At 39.6% G+C, this 22,657-nt stretch overlaps 1 protein-coding gene across 1 annotated transcript in view; it reads right to left on the bottom strand.

Moving 5' to 3' along the window:
• The window catches only part of Klhl7 (kelch like family member 7), a 54,795-nt gene that overhangs the window by 3,507 nt on the left and 28,631 nt on the right, over positions 1-22,657 (bottom strand). The window contains exons 6-9 of the mRNA XM_028864178.2: positions 20,798-20,972; positions 19,021-19,163; positions 6,135-6,375; positions 3,408-3,609 (exon numbers count right to left, since the gene is read on the bottom strand). Of these exons, the coding sequence (XP_028720011.1) occupies positions 3,408-3,609; positions 6,135-6,375; positions 19,021-19,163; positions 20,798-20,972 (761 nt within the window). The remainder of the gene's footprint in view (positions 1-3,407; positions 3,610-6,134; positions 6,376-19,020; positions 19,164-20,797; positions 20,973-22,657) is intronic.

Below are 22,657 nucleotides of genomic sequence, written 5' to 3'. Positions count from 1 at the left end.
CTTGTGGTCTTTTAATGGCTAACACCACAAGACTTCAAACAACAGAAAACTTGGCATAAATACTTTTTAAGGTGGTTATTTAAAACTTTTAAAAAACTGGATTAATTTTATGACACATTCAAGGCCTATAATCAACTGAAATATTAACAATTTTTCTGTTGTCTTGTTTTATGTTTTTTGTTTTGCTTAAAAATGGTTTCTCAGCCATCAACCACTACAGAGGCCATAATGGTCCTGTTTTTCAAGAAACACACACATACGCACGCGCGCGCGCGCGCGCGTGTGTGTGTGTGTGTGTGTGTGTGTGTGTGCTTACCCAGGTGAAATGACAAGCTTGCGGCTTGGAAACGGGAACAGTAAGTACAGCTCCTTCCTGGCCACTCCACACTGTAAGCTGCCACTGTGTATTATGAAAAATATTTGGGCTGGAAAATCCAGATAGTGTACATGTAAAGTGTGCATTCTACTTTTCAGAGAGTGTAGAAGTGATGCAGATTGTGTACATGTAAAGTGTAGTGTACATGTAAAGTGTGCATTTTACTTTTCAGTTTCCAACCTGGAGCTTCAGTGTTTAGTTTTTCTTTTTAGGTTTATTATTTTATTATATCTGTGTGCTTTGCCTGCATGTATGTCTGTACACCACACTTGTGCCTAGTGTCCAAGGTCAGAAAAGGGTACTGGATCCCTTGGACCTTGAGACACAGATGGCTGTGAGCCACCATGGGGGAGAGGGGAGGCTGGGGACTGAACCCGGATCCTCTGGAAGAGCACTTGGTGTTCCTAAACACTGAGCTATCTTTGTTCACTAAACAAACCCAGATAACATTTATGAAAATTAAAGAATAATGAACAGAATGTTGAGAATACAAATTTAAAACACAAGTCCAATATAACAAAAGTGATGCTAAATCTTCCAAGGTTTTACATAGTCTCAAAACTGAATATTCAGTTAGTTTAAAAAAATACTGAGATTACAGATTTCCTTTTCTTTGTATTTATTTTTAAAACTTGTGCCTGGGTAGGGCCTGTGTGCATATAAATGCAGAGGCCAGAGCTGTCTTCCTTTATAACTCTTTGCCTTATCTGTCTTGAAAGAGGGTCTCTCACTGGTCAGTCAGTCAATCAGCTCTTGGGATCAACTTGTGTGTAGTTTGAAAGAAAATGGTTCCCCAAAGGGAATGGCACTATTAGGAGGTGTGGCCTTGTGGAGTAGATGTGGTCTTGTTGGAGGAAGTGTGTCACTGTGGAGGTGGACTTTGAGGTCTCAAATGTGCCCAAGATACCGTCCAGTGTCTCAGACCATTTCCTGTTACCTGCAAGATGTAGGACTCTCAGCTACTTCTTCAGCACCACATCGGTCTGTGTGCTCCCCGTCATGATGATAATGGACTGAACCTCTGAACTGTAAGCGAGCCACCCCAATTAAATGTTTTCCTTTATCAGAGTTGCCGTGGTCATGGTGTCTCTTCACAGCAATAGAAACCCTAACTAAGACAACCTGTCTCTGTAACCTCTACACTATTGGGTTACAGGTACAGGAAGCCACACCTGGCTTTTTACCTGGATGCTGGGCCATCACCCCAGTCCCACAAATTCTTTCATTAATTGTTTCCCTCCTGCTGTAAATAAGAGTATAGTGGCTTAGCACTGATCTTGCTTGAATAAAGACCTGAATAAAGATTTAGAAGTCTAGAATATATACAATTATGGGTTGCGTTTTGTGGTGGTTTGAATGAAAATGGTCCCCATAGGCCCATAGAGACTATTAGGCACTATTAGGAGGTATGGCCTTGTTGGAGGAGATATGTCACTGGCTTTGAGGTCTCAGATGCTCAAACCAAGTCCAGTGTCATTCTCTCTTTCTGCTGCCTGTTGATCCAAACGTAGAACTCTCAGCTGCCTTTCCAGCACCATATCCACCTGCATGCCACCATGCTTCCTGTCATGATAATAGTCTAAACCTCTAAACTGTAAGCCAGCCCTAATTATATGTTTCTTTATAAGAGTTGACATGCTCATGGTATCTCTTCACAGAAATAGAAACACTAACTAAGACACATTTTATAAAATTTCTTCTTTTTCAGAGCTGAGGACCAAACTCAGAGCCTTGCGCTTCCTAGGCAAGTTCTCTACCACTGAGCTAAATCCCCAACCAAATGTTGTGTTTTGGAATTGAAAGCAATAGCACAAAAAGACCAGTTTCCCAATTAGAGTGCCATAACTTATTTTGAGCACTGGATTTATAGGAGGTAAGGTAGTAGACTGTAAAGAGGGGAGGACACCCCCTTGACTGTGGTTTAGGACAAAGTGGAGTGGATACACAGCTCAAGTGGTGGATAAGAGGACAAGGACATGGGACCCCAGCATGGAACAAGTACAGGCTTGAAAAGCATCAAGAAGGCAATTCATTTGAGCCCAAGAGATTTCTTTAGTAAAAAATAAATTTCAAGACAAGTGGCTTTGGTGCTAGTTCTTGGTGATGAGTTGAACAAAAAGTGAGAATAAAAAACTGCAACCTCCCTTTTATTTGGGAAAGTGGTATCATGTTTCTTTAAATCATTTAAAAATAAAAAACACAAGAAGATCAATTACATTTTATAATGAAAAATTTCCCCTCTGTTTTTTTTTCCCGCTCCCTAGACAAAGACTCTTTTTATACCCCTCTGGCCTCAAACTCATGGCCATTCTCCTGCCTCAGTCTTTTTAGTGCTAGACGTATAGGTATGCACAACCACACCCAGTTCAGCATTTTGCCTTTCAAAGAAGTTATTTGCTTCCTATATAATTTAATGTTAGTTTTATTAAGAAATACTAATTCAGATGTACTTTGAGAGCTATGAACCCCAAGACATACCTAGGAGAATGCTTAATGCCAGGAATCAATTTGTAATATTGCTACCTAAGGACAAAATTATTTAATTCTAAGTTTTCTCTCCTTCTCACCCTACATGAGTCTGATGGACCAATCAGGTGTATCTCATTCATATTTACTGAACAAGCAGGTCCAGAAAGAGAGGGGCTCCCATGTACAACAAAATCAAGTTATTTCCTAAGGTCTCAGGCTATTCAAGGGTATGTATATTCTTTTTGTTTATTTGTTTGTTTGTTTTGGTTTTTCAAGAAAGTTTCTCTGTGAAGCTTTGGAGCCTGTCCTGGAGCTCACTCTGTAGACCAGGTTGGTGTCAAACTCACAGAGATCCGCCTTCCTCTGCCTCCCGAGTGCTGGGATTGAAAGCGTGTGCTACCATGCCCAGCTTCAAGTGTATATATATATATATATATATATATATATTTTCTTAAAACAAGAATTAAATTTCTGGTGGGTTCCTTCTACCTTTTGGCATCTTCATCCAGTGAGCTTATAGAATTTAGTAACACTGACAGACTCATTTAAAATCGATACATACGTTTCTGTAGCAGGGTCATATACTTCACAGGAACTAAGCACTCTCCCAGAAACATTGTTTCCTAAGCTTCCACCACACACATAGATGAGGCCATTAGCCTCCACCATGCCGTGGCTGCAGCGTTGAGTCAGCATGCTGGGCTTCGTGTGCCAACTTTCAGTTCTTGTATCATAGCACTCAAATAAATACAGAGCTGAGTTTCCTGTAAAAGAAAAGGACTCAGATTAAGAGGCTGAGGACTGTGAATGTGAGGCCAGCCCGGGGGATATAGTGGGACCCCGTTTCAACACCGCCCCTGGAAAAGAAAGGGTCCTACCACCATCTAGTCATACTCGGCTTGGTGTGGGGGGCTTGCAGTGAAATAACCATAGAGCTAAATGAAGAAAGGGAAGAACTTAGATTTGTAGAGATCATTTTTTTACTTGCTACAATAATTTAAGAAAACCTTGTGATATTGTATAGACCTTGGAAAACATTAAAACAAAAGGATCTGTTGGACAGATTTATTAATTAAATTTCAGGAAAAGAAATTGATTTCAAAAGAACAGAAGAACCATTACATAGTCTTCAAAGCCAGTTGTGCAGGATAAGAATTACTAAGTTTCAAATGTAAAGTTTTTTAAATTAATTTATTTTTATTTTTGTTCATTGGTGTTTTGTCTTAATGTATATCTGTGTGAGGGTGTTGGATCCCCTGAAACTAGAGTTATAGACAGGTGTGAGCAGCCATGTGGGTGCTGGGAAATTGAACCCAGGTCCTCTGGAAGAGTAGCCAGTGCTCTTAACTGCTGAGCCATCTCTCCAGCCTTCAAATGTAAAGGTTTAAAATATAGCTACACTTCTTAAAATTTGAAGATCTGGCAAACTAAGGTAAATCTAAATCTTAAAATATAAAAATTACTACATGACAATATTCTAAGACTTACTTAGTATTCTATAATTGCTACTGCCCTATTAACAAAACTATGTACAGATAAGTCATTCTGGTCCCTACTTGAGTATAGCATCAAGGTATCAAGGTGTATTTCTATCTCGTACACTAATTATGCATTTTAAGAGCAAAACACATATTCACTGTTTTACAACCTTTACATGCTATAGGAGCTCAGTAAGAATTTTATAAATAATCCCATTAAAGAATAAGTGCCTTTTGTCCTTTCTAATAAAAATAAAAAGGACCTTGGAATTTTATTTCTTTTCATCTTGAGACAGGGTCTCACTATGTAACCTTGGATGTCCTGGACCTGATATGCAGGCCAGGCTGTCTCGAGTTTACAGAAATATGCCTGCCTCTGCCTCAGTGCTATGATTAAAGGTGTGAAGGAAGTAAAAACTTAGAACAAAAAGACAAAAAACAAAAAAATTTACAACAGACAATATGCTAACCCAAAGTAAAATATTTTCTGAGCTAATACAAAGGTCATCAAAGAAAAATAAAGAGCCTTTTAAAATGTACACTTAGGGGCTGGAGAGATGGCTCAGTGGTTAAGAGCTCTGACTGCTTTTTTGGAGGTCCTGAGTTCAGTTCCCAGCAACCACATGGTGGCTCACAACCATCTGTAACAAGATCTGGTGCCCTCTTCTGGCCTGCAAGGATATATGCAGGCAGAATAATGTATACATAAATAGTATGCCTTAGGTTTACTTGTCTTTACTTAGACGTCCACTATGTAAGTAATTACTTGAAAAGAGAAAAGCATAAAGAAAATCTATTATATCCTAGTCTATTAATCTATAAAATCTATTAATCCTAGGCTATACCTAGAATATTCACTTAGAAAAATACTGACCCTAAAAATGATCAATTAGACAGGAATTTATACTTATATCCATACCTTACTCTGATCCATAAAAACAAACATTTACAGCATGTCTTGGAGATGTAACTTAGTTGGTAGAGAACTGTCCTACTAAGCACAAAGTCCTAGGTTTGATACTCTGCACTGCATACCAGTGGTTATGGTGGCACAAGCTTGTCATCACAGCACTTGGGAGGTGGAGTTGGAAGATCAGAAGTTCAAGATCATCCTCAGCTATATAGTAAATGGGAAGGTAGCCTGGGTACATGAGACCCAATCTCCAAACCAACCAACTAACCAACCAACCAACCAACCAACCAACCAACTCCTTCCATTTTTTTTTAAAGCAAATGAAAACAATTATTCTTGAGCTGAGGGTATAGTGGTTCATATATGTAATCCCAGCTGAGGCTGAGGCAGGCAGATGCTGAGTTCAAGACCACCTGTGGCTATGAAGACTCTAACTCAAAAAGTAGAAAGAAGAAAAAAAGAGCATTCGTTCTTATACAAAGGAAACAAAGACAATACAGATTACAAGTAACATATTCTTACTGGATCAGTGATTAAGTCAAACTCTCAAACCTTCAAAAGAAATAACATTACCTATCCCCAAATAACTACTCTACAAGTAAAATTAAAATACTGTCAACATTTCATCATAATTAAAGCAGGGCAATTTATCTAGAAAGATGGCATTATAAGCCTTTAATTACTGCACCATTTCTCAAGCCCCAGAATGCTGGCACTCCTATCAATAATTTGAAGGATTAAGGTAAGCATACAAGGAAATAGGCTCTAAAATGTGAATTAACATGTATTTAAATTACCAAAGTATCTGGACAAATCTTCCTAATTTTTGAAAAATACAAATGCCAAGATACTTGGATTAAAATACTTCTGTTAAATAAAAGTATCAGCAGTGTCTTACCTACTTCGGAACCTCCAGATGTATAAATTTTGCCTTCTGCAGCACAGGCAGCAAGGCTGTCTCGAGGTGTTGGAGGGCCCAGTTTGGAATACCAGCTATCCTTCACAACATTGTAGCAATCCATTCTCTTTATGGGGAAAAGCTGAGAACCACCCAAAATGTATACAACATTGTCCCAAAACACACATGCTGCATCTCTTCGTTTTTCAAAGGGGCAGCGAATGTCTGTCCAGCTGTAATCCTGAAACAAGACAGGACAGGAAACTTTCAGAAAAGGAAACTGGAAATGACAAAGCACAGATAAAGATAACACAAAGAGCATGGGTGCGTTTACTTACTAGACTGCACATATACAATGTCTGCCTTGAGACTATCACCCAGTTTAAACTGAGTGATTTCTTTAAAATGCTGATTAGCTAAGGCAGCGGGCAAGAGGAAAGGACATAATTGGATGTTCCATGGCTTTGAAATAAACATATCTGGATAGATCATTACTACCCTGTCTCCTATTCCCTGTCATTGAAGTTTGAAGATTATAATGCTAAAATATGGAAAAAAAATCATTGTTATTTAAAAAGCCCTTTATTTTTATTCTTTTAAAGTATGTGTATGTGTTTGTGTCTATACATAGGTATGTGCATACCGAGTGCAGACTATTTAGACAATTATGTGCTTCAAGTAGCTGTTCTCTGCATGATTACAAGCACCAATCAGTTCCTTAGAGTCTGAGCACAGTGCCAATCTGCTTCCCATGTGCCTTTCTTTTTTCTTTCTTCCTTTTTCTTTCTTTGCTTTCTCTCTCTCTCTCTCTCTCTCTCTCTCTCTCTCTCTCTCTCCTTCTTCTTCTTATCTCTCTCCCCCCCCCCCCCCCCCCGCTCTAAGACAGGGTTTCTCTGTGCAGCTATGACTGCCCTGGAATTTGATCTGTAGTCCAGGCTGGCCTCGAACTCAAAGAGATCTGGAAGTCTCTGCCTCCTGCGTGCTGGTATTAAAGACGTGCACTACCACCACCAGGCGAAAGATGCCTTTTTTGTTGTTGTTTTGTTTTGTTTTTTGTATGTGCTTTTTCTTTTAGTTTATTATTATTATTCTGGCTATAACAGAAGAATAATCAGCTTGAAATTTATTTATTATGTATAAAACAAACTTACCCACAAACAAGTAGATTTCAGATATGAGCAATAATTGTCGTATGAAAATTTAACTTACACTCAGGTTTCATGATTTCAAAAAACAACAGTGATGCAACTGATGACATAAAGAGAGACAGAGACCGAAAGCAGGAGAAGCCGACACGGCACTCAGCATGAAGAGTACAGCAACCACTTCGGCAGACCCAGCAGAAGGGTAAACATGCACTCTAAGTTTCTATTCACATCAAAACTACCCCCCCCCCCAGACAAGGTTTCTCTGTGTAGCCCTGGCTGTACTAGAACTCACTCTGTAGTCCAGGCTGGCCTCGAACTCACAGAGATCCACCTGCCTCTGCCTCCCGAGTGCTGGGATTAAAGGCGTGGGTTAAAGGCATGCGCCGTCACCACCTGGCCAAAACTATGTTTTTAAAGTGAAGGGAGATTGAATGTGGTATCCTGAATAAAATTTTGGTATCATTTTTGATTCTAGATTCTCAATTTCACTGTAATAAGTCTTACTGGAAGATGGCAACAGGTTCCAGTGTGTACTGTCCACATCTGCTTTTATTCAGCTGGCAGCTGCAACAGAAACTCTAGGGCCCACAATACCCGAAGTGTCTACTGTTTGTCCCTTTAGCAGCTCTTTTCCTGGTCCAGGTAACTATCTCTAGTCAATACTCACCCCTTTCCTACCTAGTGTTAACTTACAGGATGCTTTATTTTTCCTTTTTAGCATATATTAAATGTAGAAAACAATGGGTTTCACTGTGCTGTTTTCACGCATGCTTATGTTCTTGATTGTACTTATGTCCTCATTACTCTGTGTGTGTTCTTTTCCCACATCCTTTGGATCCTTCTTTTCTTCTAATTTTATATCATTAAAAAAAGAAAAGTCTATATATGAGAAAACACACAATACTTATCCAAGCCTGGTTTATCGTTTTTGTTTTGTGGCATCCAAAGATGTTTCTACCCACCTACCATGTATGTGTGCATGGGGAATGTCCCCAAAGGTATAGCATATAGCATTTGTTTCTGCTGCTTTCCAAAATAGCTGAAAATGATCAGGATTAGGCACAAATTCATACAATTCCCAATGTCACTGAGCAAAGCACTGTGTGTGAATGTTACTGTTGAGGTCCCTATAAGACTATCAAACTGATATTTATATCTTATTAGCATCTGCTGTGTCAGATGTTCATTAGATTAGAACATATCCTAAGAAAAGAAGGCTGATCTCCTAGGCAAGAAAGTGCATTTGCAGGTACCTTTAACTCTTAGTGATAAACGTTTTTTTAAATAAGGAAAACAGAGCATTAATTACTCAGGTTTTTATTCTTAAATTAGGATCTTTGTCTCCATGGGTTACTTGGTGGCATACCTATTGGTTGGCAAATACAACTACAAGATAAACATAACATCATTTTGAAGCTTTAGTCTTATCCAATGGACACAGAAAGCCTAGGGATAAATACTTTTACTTATTCATTAGAGAAAACTGTATACTGCAGAAGAAAAGTAATTACCACACATTCTATAGAGAGTAGTTCTTTAAAGGTAATCTAAATTATTCTCATATATTGTACAAATCCACTGAGCAGAAAAATACAACTTAATAAACTACATTAACTCAATCTCAGGTCTCACCATGACTCTTCACACAATTTACTGAAAGCTGTGTGGGAAATTCTCTGTAATTTATCTTTCTTTATCTTACTTTATCTTTCTATGATCTTCAATTAAATTTAGTCTGAAAAGACTGGCCAAATTATTCTTTTAAATTATCTCCAACACCTGGTGTTCTTCAAATTAAAATTAACTGCCCAGGGACTAGGGAGATCAGCCTAGTGGTTAAGAGCACATACTTCTCTTGCAAAGGACCCAAGTTAGTTTCCCAGCACCAATGTTGGGTGGATCACAGCTGCTTATAACTTCAGCTCCAGGGGATCTGTGATGACTATTCTTGGTTGTCAACTTGACCACATTTGGAATTAACTAAAACCCAAGTGGCTAGACATACCTGTGAGAAGTTTTCCTTTTTGTTTAAGACAGGATTCTCTGTGCAACAGTCCTGGCACTCACTTTATAGACCAGGCTGGCCTCGAACTCACTGAGATCTGCCTGGCTCTGCCTCCCAAATGCTAGGATTAAAGGCACGTGCTACCACCACCCAGCTGAGGAATTTTTCTTAAATAATTTGAAGTGGGAAGATCCACTTTTTTTTTTCTTTTCTCGAGACAGGGTTTCTCTGTGTAGCTTTGCGCCTTTCCTGGATCTCGCTCTGTAGACCAGGCTGGTCTCCAACTCACAAAGATCTGCCTGCCTCTGCCTCCCGAGTGCTGGGATTAAAGGCGTGCACCACCACCGCCCGACTGGGAAGACCCACTTTTAATCCAAGTCTTTTGAGGTTGGAAGATCCGCCTTTTATCTAGGCCACACCTTCTGCTGGCAGACTGTATAACAGACATGGACCAAGGAAACTTGCTCTCTTTGTCTGCTTGCTCTTGCTGGCTACTTTGCTCCTTCACTGGTAGTAGGATTCTGGCATGTAGTGAAGACTAGCTGAGACATCCAGCCTCATGGACTGAACAATTACTGGATCCTTGTTGGACTAGCTGGACTACAGCTTGAAAGGCCTTCTAATAAATCTTCCCCCCGCCCCACACCCACACATCCACACTCTTTCTCAGTTCTGTGCCTCTAGAGCAGTGGTTTTCAACCTGTGAGTCACGACTTCTTTGGGAGCTGAACACCCCTTTCACAGTGGTCTCCTAAGACAACCAGAAAACACAGACATTTACATTATAATTCATAACAGTAGCAAAATTACAGTTATGAAGTAGCAACAAAAATAATTTGAGTTGGGGGTCGCCACTCCATGAGGAACTGCATATGAAAGGGTTGCAGCATTAGGAAGGTTGAGAACCACTGCTCTAGAGAACCCTGACTAACACAGATTTTGGTACCAGGAGTGGGGTAACCCTAATATAGTATCTGACACCCTCTTTTGACCTCTGTGGGGAAATAGACTCATGTGAACCCTTATGCCCACCCACACACATGCTCATACTCCTAATTAAAACTAAATCTTAACATGTGTCTCAGAGTCTTCCTACATTCCAAATTTAAGAATGAAAATAACTTCAGAGGTAGCAAGATAATTCAGAGGGTAAAGATGCCTGTCAAAGTTGAATTCAATTCAATTGAACCTGAGTTCAATCCTGGAGACCTATAATTTATGCTGTTTCTTAAAAAACTTCCAAGTTTTCGAATCAAGACCTTGCCATGTTGTGGAGTCACATCTCAAACTCTTGGTCTCAAGTAGGACTACAGGGACGTAACACCTTGTCTGGCTCTTATTCTCTTTAACATACTTACTGACAGTTAATTTTAAACTCAATTATTATTGCATATGTCAGACACTACGTTTAATAGCCATTAGCTATATACAATATTGTAATGGTTACCATCTTTTAGGAAGGTAGCCAAAATGTCCTTTGTAAACATTTCTCCTAAGAATGCAAAATGCTCATTTCAGCTACCATTTAGTGCCTTACAGTTCAGCTTATTTAAAAAGACCTGTTTGAAGCCTGTGGTGGTGGTGGAGGTGGTGCATGCCTTTAATGTAGGGAAAAGGGCCAGCTAAAGAAGACCACCCTGACCCTGGAGCCCAAAACCAGGGAAAGAAACACAGCCTAGATCTGGGACCTGAGCCAGAGAAAGAAACACTTTATCCCTGAACCCAGAACCAAAGAAACATTCCCTGACTCTGAAACCAGTGCCAAAGAAACACTCTTTGTCCCTAGAATCAGAGCCAGTGAAAGAAATATGCCTTGGCCTTAGAATTAGAGCCAAAAAGCTAAGAAAGGCCAGTGAAAGAAACACAGTTTGGCTCTGAAATCAGGGCCATCTCTGTTCCTAACCCACGAAACTAACCAATCTCTGAGCAGAAAAAAATAACCAATCCCTGGACAGAAAATCTTCCCCTGGAAAAACTCTGCCCCTAAGAAATCCTATATAAACCACCTGCCTGTTCAATTGTCAGTTGTTCTTTCCCACCCGGTAGAGGCAGCCACTCTCCTGGACTCCTCTTTATGGTGATATTGTGTTCCCCAAATTTTGTGCACCCTAATAAACTTATCTGGGGTCAGAGAACAGAACAACCACTAGATACAGAGGCCAGAAAATGGTGGCACACACACCTTTAATCCTAGCATTCCGAAGGCAGAGATCCATCCGGATCTCTGAGTTCAAAGCCACACTGGGAACAGCCAGGTGTGGTGACACATGCCTTTAATCCCTGGAAGTGATGGCAGGAAGCAGAAAGAATATATAAGGCATGAAAACCAGGAACTAGAGCTGGTTAAGCTTTCAGGCTTTCGAGAAGCAGTTCAGCTGAGATCCATTTGGATAAGGACTCAGAGGCTTCCAGTCTGAGGAAACAGGATCAGCTGAGGAACTGGAAAGGTGAGGAAGCTGTGGCTTGTTCTGCTTCTCTGATCTTCCAGCATTCACTCCAGTAACTGGCACCAGGTTTGATTTTACTAATAAGACCTTCTAACAATTCATTCTACACCTCCTTCCCAAATAAATCTTTCTCAAAAGAGTCTTGGTGTAAAGATCTTCATTCACCAGCAGAGAGGAAGACCCTTGCTCAGACGTCACTGATTCCCTTCTTCTGGATCCTGACCATGTAGAAGTCCGGATGGAGAGCTAAGCACTCCATTCCCACTCCCTCCAGCCACTTCCAGATGGCTACAGCCCCATAAGGCACCACCACACAGATCCTTTCTTATTCTTTAGTTCTTCCCCACTTACAGCCTTTATCCCATTCCTCAAGTTTTGACTTTCTCCAGCTCTCTGTATGATCTATCAATTTACCATAATTAATGTTGGCCATGACAGACAATGAATTTGTATCCTAATTTTGTCACTGGACACAGCCTTGAGGGACTACTCCGATCAGATCAGGCTTGTCTATGAGGAATGTCTTGATGGAGGCTGGCCCAGCTTCCTGTGGGTGCTATCATTCCCTGGGCAAGTGTCCCAGGCTGAATGAAGAGCTGAAGTACAAGCCAACAGTTTTCTTCCATGGTTTCTAGTTCCCGCTTGAGTGCCTGCCTTGACTTTCCTCACTGATAGACTAATCTGTAAGCAGAAATAAATACTTTCCTTCCCTAAATTCTTCTTGGTCATCGTCTCTTACCATAGCAACAGAAAGGAAACTAGACCATCAGGTTAGTCACATTTTCACTGACAAGTTTCTTAAAGGTGCAGTTGCAACACAAAGCAATTCATTTCTGAAGGAAAGAATTTTAGGTACTAGACCAAGGTGGGATGGAGGATATGAGCTAAAGTCCATGACGCTACAATCAGTGTGTTAGGAAGATAACTAAAGGAAACAGAGGAGGACTGGCAAGATGGCTCAGCTGGTTAAAGTGCTTGTTGCTGAGTTTAATGACCTGAATGTAGTCCCTGGGTAAACTCACATGATGAGTGTATGTGAGTTCATGTTGGAACACGCATAATGGAAAGAGAACCAAATCCCGTAAATTGTTCTCGGATCTCCACATGCACATTATGGCATGTTCATGATCCCACCTCCACCTCACAAAATAAACAAAGACTCAAATTAATATAGCTAATTTTGTAAGGTCTTTAAGGCAGTGTTCCAATATCTTCTATCAACATAAAGGTAATCAGTCCACTGAAAAGACTCAGGGAGAACATCTACTGTGAACAAGCCAAAGAGAACAATAGCTCATGACTGTGAGCTTCATACTGATAGCCGAGGAAGCCCACAGGTACCATGATGATTCCTGTCACATTCCAGCAATGTCAGCTGTTGGGGCTCATAGCAAGAGTCCGGATCTATGTGGTCTTATGAAAGTCAGTTGTAGTGATATAGTGTACCCTAATAAAATTTGCCTGAAGATCAGAAAACAGAACAAGCCACTAGATTAAATATAGAAGCCAGGCCGTGGTGGCACACACCTTTAATCTTAGCACTTGGGAGGCAGAGATCCATCTGGATCCCTGTGAGTTCAAAGCCATCCTAGATTACATGAGATTGACTCAGTCTAGGAGAGAAACAGAGGCAGGCAGTGGTGGCACACACCTTTAATCCCAGCACTTGAGAATTTAGCCTCTGCTACTAGTATCTGGGAAGTACACACACATCTTTAATCCCAGCACTAGGAAGGAAGTAATATGGCTGGGTGGAGAAAGGTATATAAGGCATAGGGAGACAGGAATGAAAGCCTTTGTAGCCAGAGGCCCTTTTTGCTGGAGCCTTTCAGCTGAGAACTCAGAGCCATTTATTTGGTCAGAGGACTCGTGGACAGAGGATTCGTGGAGTTGGTGAGGTGAGACGTGGCAGTGGCTTGTTCCTTTGTCTCTCTGATCCTTCAGCATTTACCCCAATATCTGGTTCTGGGATTTTTATTAAAAGATATCTACTATTCGAGCAACAATCAGACTGTCTCTCATTTTGAGACACAGTTTCACTGTGTACCCTGGCTGGCCTGAAACTCAGAGCCCCACCAGCCTCTGCCTCTGCCTGCAGAGTGCTGGGATGAAAGGTCTGCACCACCATGCCCGGCTCAAAAGTCTTAGTTTTAAAAAGGCAATGCCACTTTCCTTGAAGGTCTATTCTTTAGTTTTTTATACATGTTCTTTCAAAATCATACACAATATATAACTGTCAAGATTCCACTCTCACCATAGGGTAGAACTGTCTCCTTGCCTTCAAGAGAGAAGGTGGCTATCATACAGTGAGATAAAAATAGTGTGATAATCTTTAGTAAATAGTATTTCTAATGAGAAAATGTGCTCTGGGTTGAAGATGAAATTTTTTAAAGGGGATGGGGGTGAGTTCATATTTAGATGCGACCCCATAAAACCAAGCACTAAAATCCCTGTGAAATGTCTCACAGTGTTATTTGTTCACTCTTCCTCATACACTTGAGCCCTTACAACAGACCAGACAGAAACCTCACACTTGGTCTGAGTGAGACTTTGGAATTCCAGCACCTGGGAAGTGGAGGCAGCAGGATCAAGGAGTTCAAGGTCAGTCTGGTCTATACAAGGTGCAGCGAGGGAAGGCTGGGACGAACCTCTGAATCCCACATGGCAGACGATTCATATGGTTTTCTACCTTGGTAACATATGAGCCCAGGTCCTCTGCTGGATTTACCATTTATTTGTTTGCCTGCCAGAGAATATGCTAGATCCCTTCTTCTCTATGGTAAGTCTCCCTTTCCTTCAGCACATGAAAGGGGTTAAATGAAGATCTTCACAGAGTTCTAAGCCTTCAGCCCATCCTTTCATTAGGAATCCAAATAAAATGGTCAATTAAGTCAACTTTTATTTAGGTATCAGTATCATAACACATGGCCATGCTACACTTGCGTACACACACACAAAGAACACTGAATACAATGAAACCTTTCAGCAATCACTAAGACTTGAAAGCTGAAAAGTAGGTACAAGATGGGAAAAGGGAGACGCTTTTTACAATCTGTACTCTCAGTTTTTTTTTGTCATCAAACAATACAAACATTTGCCTTCTGACACCAGTAATATCTAAGGAATATCAAAGAGGCTTAGAGGGGAGCTGATATATAACTCAATTAACAAGCACTGCTTAAAAATAGTCCTCTTAAAAAAATGGTTCTCTTTATTACTTCTTATTAAACAGTTTATTATTTGACTAATGATATAATGTTCACTTGGGGTATCCCAAATAAGTAATCAAAGTAATCACCTTATCTATTTAATATTAGAAATAATTAGGACTAATCAATTTAAATACTAAAATATTTTAACAATAACAACTGGTCAAAGTTTTTCAAGATGAGTTTTTACAACATAAAAGACAGGACCTAGCTCTCTTTTCTTTTTTCTTGGTGCGCTCTCTCTTTTTTTACAGAAAGGGTTTCTCTGTGTAGTTTTGGTGCCTGTCCTGGATCTCGCTCTGTAGCCCAGGCTGGCCTCAAACTCACAGAGATCCACCTGCCTCTGCTTCCCAAGTGATGGGATTAAAGGCGTGTGCCACTGATTCCTGGCTTGAGCTAGCTCTTTAAGAGACACCATAAATACTGTAAGTAGATTCTAATAGTTCTTAGTTTCAGGAAGTAAGAAGTAACAGATGGGATGACAATATTTAAATAAGTAGGTAATTCCGCCATTATTTGAATTTTCAAACACTAGTAATCTATAAAAATTTTGGTTGAGTACAAAAGAAGGCATTGAGAATGGGCCATTTTAAAGAACAAAGCAAGGCATCAAGGGAGAATTCTGGAGTTACAGTCTCAGTACCAGGGCTTTGCAGAATATCCATTTTTTGTCAACTGTCCAATAAAAAACAACACCAAGGAAAGTATTAGGTTCACAGGGTAAAGTGTCAGAGTTCTCCTCATTCGTCTCATTCTAGCAATGATGCGCCTTGCCTCCCTAATGAATTCAAGATTCTTCTGGCCCATCAAATACACCAGCATAGTCCTTTATTTATTTATGTTTTAAAATGTTTTCTACCAGATTTTGGTTTGATTATTATTTTTCTTTATTTATTTATTTTATTATTTTTATTATTTATTTATTTATTTATTTATTTGAGACAGGGTTTCTTTGTGTAATAGTCTTTGCTGTACTGAACCTTGCTTTGTAGACCAGGATGGCCTTGAACTCACTGAGCTCTGCCTACCGCTGGGATTAAAGGTGTGTGCAATCACCACCTGGCTTGATTATTTTTTTACTGCCTAAATGAACACTACAGCTAGGCTTTAAGGGTACAACTATGATTATCACCTGAAGGTTGTAGTTTGTAAAAAGTATAATTAAATTGCTGGTTTTCAGTTTATACTTGGGAGGGGTATTATTTTTCCTTTCTTCATGCAAAGGCTCCTAAAAATTTTTAAAACAAATTATCACTTATATTTCAACAGGCTTACCCTCACCTGGTATGAAGCAGGTATGCAGATGTGATTAACCTTTTAAACACACTGAAGAAATTGTGTTTATTGGCTTGTACTATACATATACAGGCCACGAATCTCATAGCAGCCATCTGTCTTCTAATGTGAAAGAAGCCATGTGCAAGCCTGTATTTTGAGGTTGGAGGGATGGTTCAGAAGTAATTTCTGGGTGACAGCATCCCAGCAGGGACTAACAAATATAGTGAATGTGATCCTGTCCTTGGGGATGTGTTTTTGGTATCTGGCAGCAAAACACTCACTTTCTGGGTTATGACATTAAATGTTCTCAGGAGAAGCCCTGGAGGATTTCTCTACAAAACAGAGGAGGAACCAGCAATAATGATAACTCCAATTATCAATGAAGCAGGGCCAGGTATGGTCTTCTTAACTGGACCAGATTGATATAAGCTGTAAACCTGGCATATAGCTAACATGCTGGCTAAGGCTAGCTACCTATTAAAGGGAATTTCTTGTCAACTGCCAGAGAAAATGATGTCATGATTTGACCTCCAGATTCTTTTGACTCTAACTCCACACTATAAGATAAGCTGCAGGGAACATGGACCAGCTCATCTTCACAAAGGTCATCACAGACAATGTTGTTGATGCCCATGATGCTGAGCAGTTCTGGAGACTAAGACAGTAAAGAACCCTCCATTTCTTAGTAAAGACAGAAGATGAGCCAACTCACTTGGTTACTTTAATGGCCCTACTTGTCTATTGTCTCTAGGGGTCTAGAACAGAGGTTGGAAAACAATGGCCCAAAGGCCAAACCCAGTTCATCATTTTGTTTTTATAAATAAAACTCTATGGAATAAAACTATGCCCATTTGTGTTTATATACTGTTTATGGCTATTTATCTTCTATAGCAACATAACTGAGTAGCTGTGGCAAAGAAAATATGATCTGCAAAGGTGACAATATTTTCTCTGGTATTTTACAGAAGTCTGCCAACCCCCTGGTCTATAGTATGTTGGTATATGCAGGACAGATCAATGTCCTAGCTCCTCCTACATATTAGACAGGAGAGATCTGACTGTTCCTTTTAAACTCCAGAGAAGAAAGCCCTCTAATAAGTGGAACAAGCTATGGTAGTATGGCTCAGCAGCTCAGGCCACCCTGTGATTCTGGGGCAACAGATACTTCCTTTATATGGCTTCAGGAATGTCTCGATAAGATCATAGTGCACATCTGGGCTTATGGAGCAAATAAAGCAACTTTCTTTAAGTAGGTATCGGTCTTTTAAGCACATATAGCCTGGTTCACCAGTTTGTTCTAACAGAAGCAAATGTCTGACACAGGCCACCAACACATCATTAACCCACCCCCACTAGTTGTAATGGATCTATCCACAAAACTAAAATTATGTTGTATAGAAACACAAGACTGGATTTATGGAGGTTTTAAATGAGGACTGTAGGTCTTAAGTGCTTGCAAGGCCAACACTTTAGTGACTGAGCTAGCTGTTCATTTTAGGTGTGAGGGGTACCAAAGGTCACTTTTTTAAAAAAAAAATCATTTTGGGGGCATTGTTAATGGTTTACTAAAATGAACACAAACAGAAAGAATGCAAGACTGTTGACAATGATTGGTAGCCCCAAACAACTGCACACACAGTACCTGGTGTACAAGACTGCATCTATGCCTTCCCACTCCAGCCAGCCTAATGCATGCCCAGTGAGTGTGTACTCACATGTGTACTCAATGAGTAGCACTCAATGACCACAGTGCTACTGAGAGGCTGCCGAAGCAGTAGTCACAGAAGTTACAGTTGCCCAAGGCCAATGTAGCTGGCCACTGCTGACACCTCAGCACCAGTGACAATTCTAAATCCTGATTTGTTACCACAATCTGAGGGAACCAGCATGTGGAAGGAGATAATGTTTGCTTTCCCAGGAATTGATACTTAATACAGATTCGAACTTGACATCCCTATGCTTTTATAAATAACTTGTAGATCAACCCTACATTATTACATGGATGTCTTGAAGGATCTACTTTACATAGAAAAAGGTATCAGACAAGTATCTTAATGCCAAGTACTAACCATCACCCAAAAAGGGGAGGGACTTACAAAAGAAAGGTATCATGTTGTGCTTGGATTCAGCATGGGTTATGGATACCTTACTGCAGATTCTGGGAGTCATCATTTAGGACTTTGGTATTTGTTCTGCTCCAGCAATGCATGCAATATCAGAAAAAATATTGTATTTCTCCATACCCAAACACACAGGACTAAGACACAAGGAGAAATATGATTGGGCCATCTCAAGGATGTAACAAAACATCTACATATTTTTAAAACTTGTGTCCCTAGACCTATGACTCATAATCTGCTTCTCTACTTGGTATTAAATGTACTGGAAAATAGACTAAAAGTGTTGTTTCTAGATAGTTGGATAAAGGTATCTATCTTTTTTCTTTGTGAATACATTTTTCCAAATTGTCTGGAATGACAATGCATTATAATTACTAAAGAAAGAAAACACATCTAGCCTAAGAAGCTGATTTTCACTGAAGATAATCATCGAATGAAAGCAAGGACATTAGAATCAGTGCATGGACTTGCTAACAAAGACTGAACTTTGTTTTTTTCTGTAGTGGTTCTTTTTAAAGCACCCCAGAGCAGTTACAGAGGACATTTAAAATGTAATTCTCAATTTCCTTACCCTATAAAACAACAGTAACTAGGCAACCGATTACTACTTACCATGAGATATGTTAGTCTCTATATGTGCTCAGTTCCTTCAAAATAAAAATCAGAAAAAATTAGTTACCTTTGGGTTAAAATATCTACAAGACTGTGGTTGGGAGCCTCCAAACAGAGCTATGCGGTAATCATGCTTCTTTCTTCTAGGCCGTGTGCCACCTGCGAGTTCTTCTCGATCCTCAGGAGACAGCAGATGGTACCTCATTCCACCTGCACAAAATACATGGTAACTCTTCATGTACTACTAAGTCAATGCTTTGAAAAGTAAGGTAGATGCTAGAGAGGTGGCTCAGAGGTTAAGGGCATTGACTGTTCTTCCAGAGGTCCTGAGTTCAATTTCCAGCAACCACATGGTGGCTCACAACGATCCATAGTAAGTTCTGGTGCCCTCTTCTGGTGTGCAGGCAAACACGCAGAGAGAACATTGTATAAATAATAAATCTTAAAAAAAAAAAAAAAAGTAGTCCTTTTTTTTTTAATCCCTCTGTAACTTAAAATTACTTTTCGATCCCTCTAGTGTTCTAGGAAAAAAGAAGATAGAGGCAGGATAAATGTCTAAGAATCCTCATCTTAATTAATTTACAATTCTCAGCAATCAATATTACTAAGACTATGTTACTCACTTACTACGTGCCAATGAACTAGGGTTACTCAAGAGTGGTTGTCAAAATAATAATCACTAAACTCCAGATCTCTTAAACCCAGTAATCTCAGTCTTCTTTTTCCTCATGAAATGTTTCACTACGTAACACAGGAAGCTGTCCTCTAAGTAGTAAGCCTCTTGCCTCAGTTCCTTAATGCAGATAACAAATGTGTGCCACCACCTGATATCAGTGCTCTGTTGTAACTGCATGTTAGAATCACATAGAAATCTCTATTCTACCTGATTCCTACCACAGACCAATTACAATCTCTGCTGTGGGCACCAGGGAGTCGGTGTTAAAGGCCCCTCTTACTTGTCATGCAAATGTGGTTCACACAGTAGCAGCTTCCTTAGAAATGCTGAACCCCACTACCTAAAAGCTACCACACCATCACCTTAGAAATGCTGAACCCCACTACCTAAAAGCTACCACACCAATCCCTGTGCACTGGACAATCCCAAGTTGACTCAGATGCACATAAAACTTTGAGAAGAACTATCTTAGATCACATGCAATGAGGATTCAAAACTATTATGGATCTTCCTTAATTTGGTTGAGTCACATAATCAAAAACTGTTTGAGATGTCATTTTAAATTAGTGTGGGGAAAATGGATTGTCTATTAATGTTAGATAGTAGAGGAAAAATTGTATTTCCTACCTCATATTTTCTTCTCAACAAAAATTGAAATTTGAAAAAAAACTCATAAATGTTGGAAAGGAAAAGTGGCAAACTAGGAAAATACCTACTACATAAAATAAAAATACAAAGCTATCCTCTTAGTAAGTTGAAGTCCAGCAACTTCACAAAAAAGTAGATACAGAACCTAGATACAGTTCACAAACAAAAACAAAAACAATTCTTCAGCATGTAAAGCATGCGTGACTAGTTACCACACTTCTTCATTCAGATTTGCTGAGATGGGACACTACTTAATTAAATAAAAAGGAAACACTATGAACAAAGTACATAAAAGCTATTGTGAACAAATTAGAAAAGGCCCAAGGGGGGGAAAAACCCTTCACTTTTTCACTATAAAATAACGGCTGAGGCTAATCCTTTTCAGGGGGCTGAGAACCCACACTAAGAAGACGTCTTCAATGTTTTTCTCTGGCTAGTGAGTCTGATCCACTGAATGGGTTTTTAGTCCATGGGAGATGGCCATGTGATCCATACATAAATGGGTATGAAGGCAACTTACTTATCACCATTTTAAGGCATTCCGGATTGTCTTGAATAAGTGGTTCAGCTTGTACGGTTTTACTTAGGAAATTCTTCGATATAAGAGGAAATCTGACTTTAGCCAGGATATCAACCATAAATGGCTGGCGATTAGGCTCATCATATTTCAGCCACCTCACTGCAGCATCATAAACCTAAAGGGGAAAACAGAACAGTAAAGTTCTGAGATGGCAGCAAAATTCCAAACATCTATTTTCACTCTGACACTGAAAAGGGGACAATTATTCTCAAGAGTTTGTCCAGAGCACATACTGCTCTTCTAGAGGGCCTGAGTTTGGTTCCTAGCACCCATGTAGGACAAGTCACAATGGTCTCTAGCTCCAGCTCCAGCGGGTCCAATGCCTCTGGCTTTTAAGGGCACTTGCACACAAGTGCACATATCCACACACATATACATTAATTAAAAATAATAAAATAAAATTCTGTAGAAGGACTTTATTTTTTCTTATGTCTATGAATGTATGTGTCTCCACATGTTGGTAGGTTCTTGTAGAAGTCAGAAGAGGTTATCACATTCTTTGCAGCTGGAGTTCTAGGCAGCTGTGACTAGGCAGTTGTGTTCTAGGCAGATGTGGTGCTGGGAACTGAACTCCATGGGCAGAGCAGCAAGTGCTGTTAACCACTAAGCCATCTCTCCAGTCCCAAAATTTATGATGTGTTTTTTAAAACAACAAACCACAGCTTCCTCTTCAGAAGCAGTCATATGATACCGAAAGAAGTCTATTAGTCAGTGATAGCTCCAATATATGCTCAGGACCAGGAACACAGGTTTCCCAAGAGGGCTTCCATTGCAGGAGATAAAAGAGTTATTTATTTTAACCTTGTATTTCTACACTGTGAACCAACAGACTTACCCGTTTCTAAAAAAAATTTTAAGATATACAATTCTATATTTAATAAAATATAGGATATTTATGAGAATTGCTTTAAAAATAATACTGTAGCATTCATTTAACTGCACTGAACAAGTTCAAGTTCATTAATATACTTTAACTTATAAATCATTAAATATCACCAACAACTTATTTCATATACATACTCATCTACTACACATATGTTTGAGCTAGTTAATAAATTATGGGAACTGGAATTTTAAAGACAGGCTTTTTATTTTACAACATGTTTAGAATGCTTTTTGGTCTTTTGCTAAGGTCAAGTGCGTAACAGATTAGATTTAGTATTCTCTGCACCCAGTCACTACAGTATAAAGCATCTGTCATAACCAATGAGTTAATATTCCTATATTAATACCATAATTTTTATATTTCTCTAGTGTTTATCTAGTATGATTTTCTTTCCCATTACTCCATTAAGGAGACCACATTATATTAAGTCAATAAATCACCTAAGGATTTTTTAGATAGACTGTGGGAACTTCTGACTTTCCTTCTTTCTGAATTCTGTTCAGGTAAACTGTCCTCCGTTTCAGTTTGTTGGATGCTTGTGTATTATTAGCATAGTATGCTTTTGGGGAGGGTGACCACAATGATTGTCTGAGGTTTCTGTTGCTTGATAAAACACCATGACCAGGGGATGGAGAGATGGCTCAGAGGTTAAGAGCACTGACTGCTCTTCCAGAGGTCCTGAGTTCAATTCCCAGCAAATGGCTCACAACCATTTGTAATGAAGTCTAGTGCCCTCTTCTGGCCTCCAGGCATACATGCAGGCAGAACACTGTATACATAATGAATAAATAAATCTTAAAAAAAAAAAAAAGATGAAAGCAACTTGAGGAGGAAAGGATTTGTTTTAGCTTTATCTCTCAGGTCACACTCCATCACTAAGGGAAGTCGGGGTAGGAATTCAAGGCAGGAATCTG

This window comes from Peromyscus leucopus, chromosome 3, assembly GCF_004664715.2.
Source record: "Peromyscus leucopus breed LL Stock chromosome 3, UCI_PerLeu_2.1, whole genome shotgun sequence".
Classification (NCBI taxonomy): domain Eukaryota; kingdom Metazoa; phylum Chordata; class Mammalia; order Rodentia; family Cricetidae; genus Peromyscus; species Peromyscus leucopus.
This window is presented reverse-complemented; position numbering and strand designations above follow the sequence as displayed.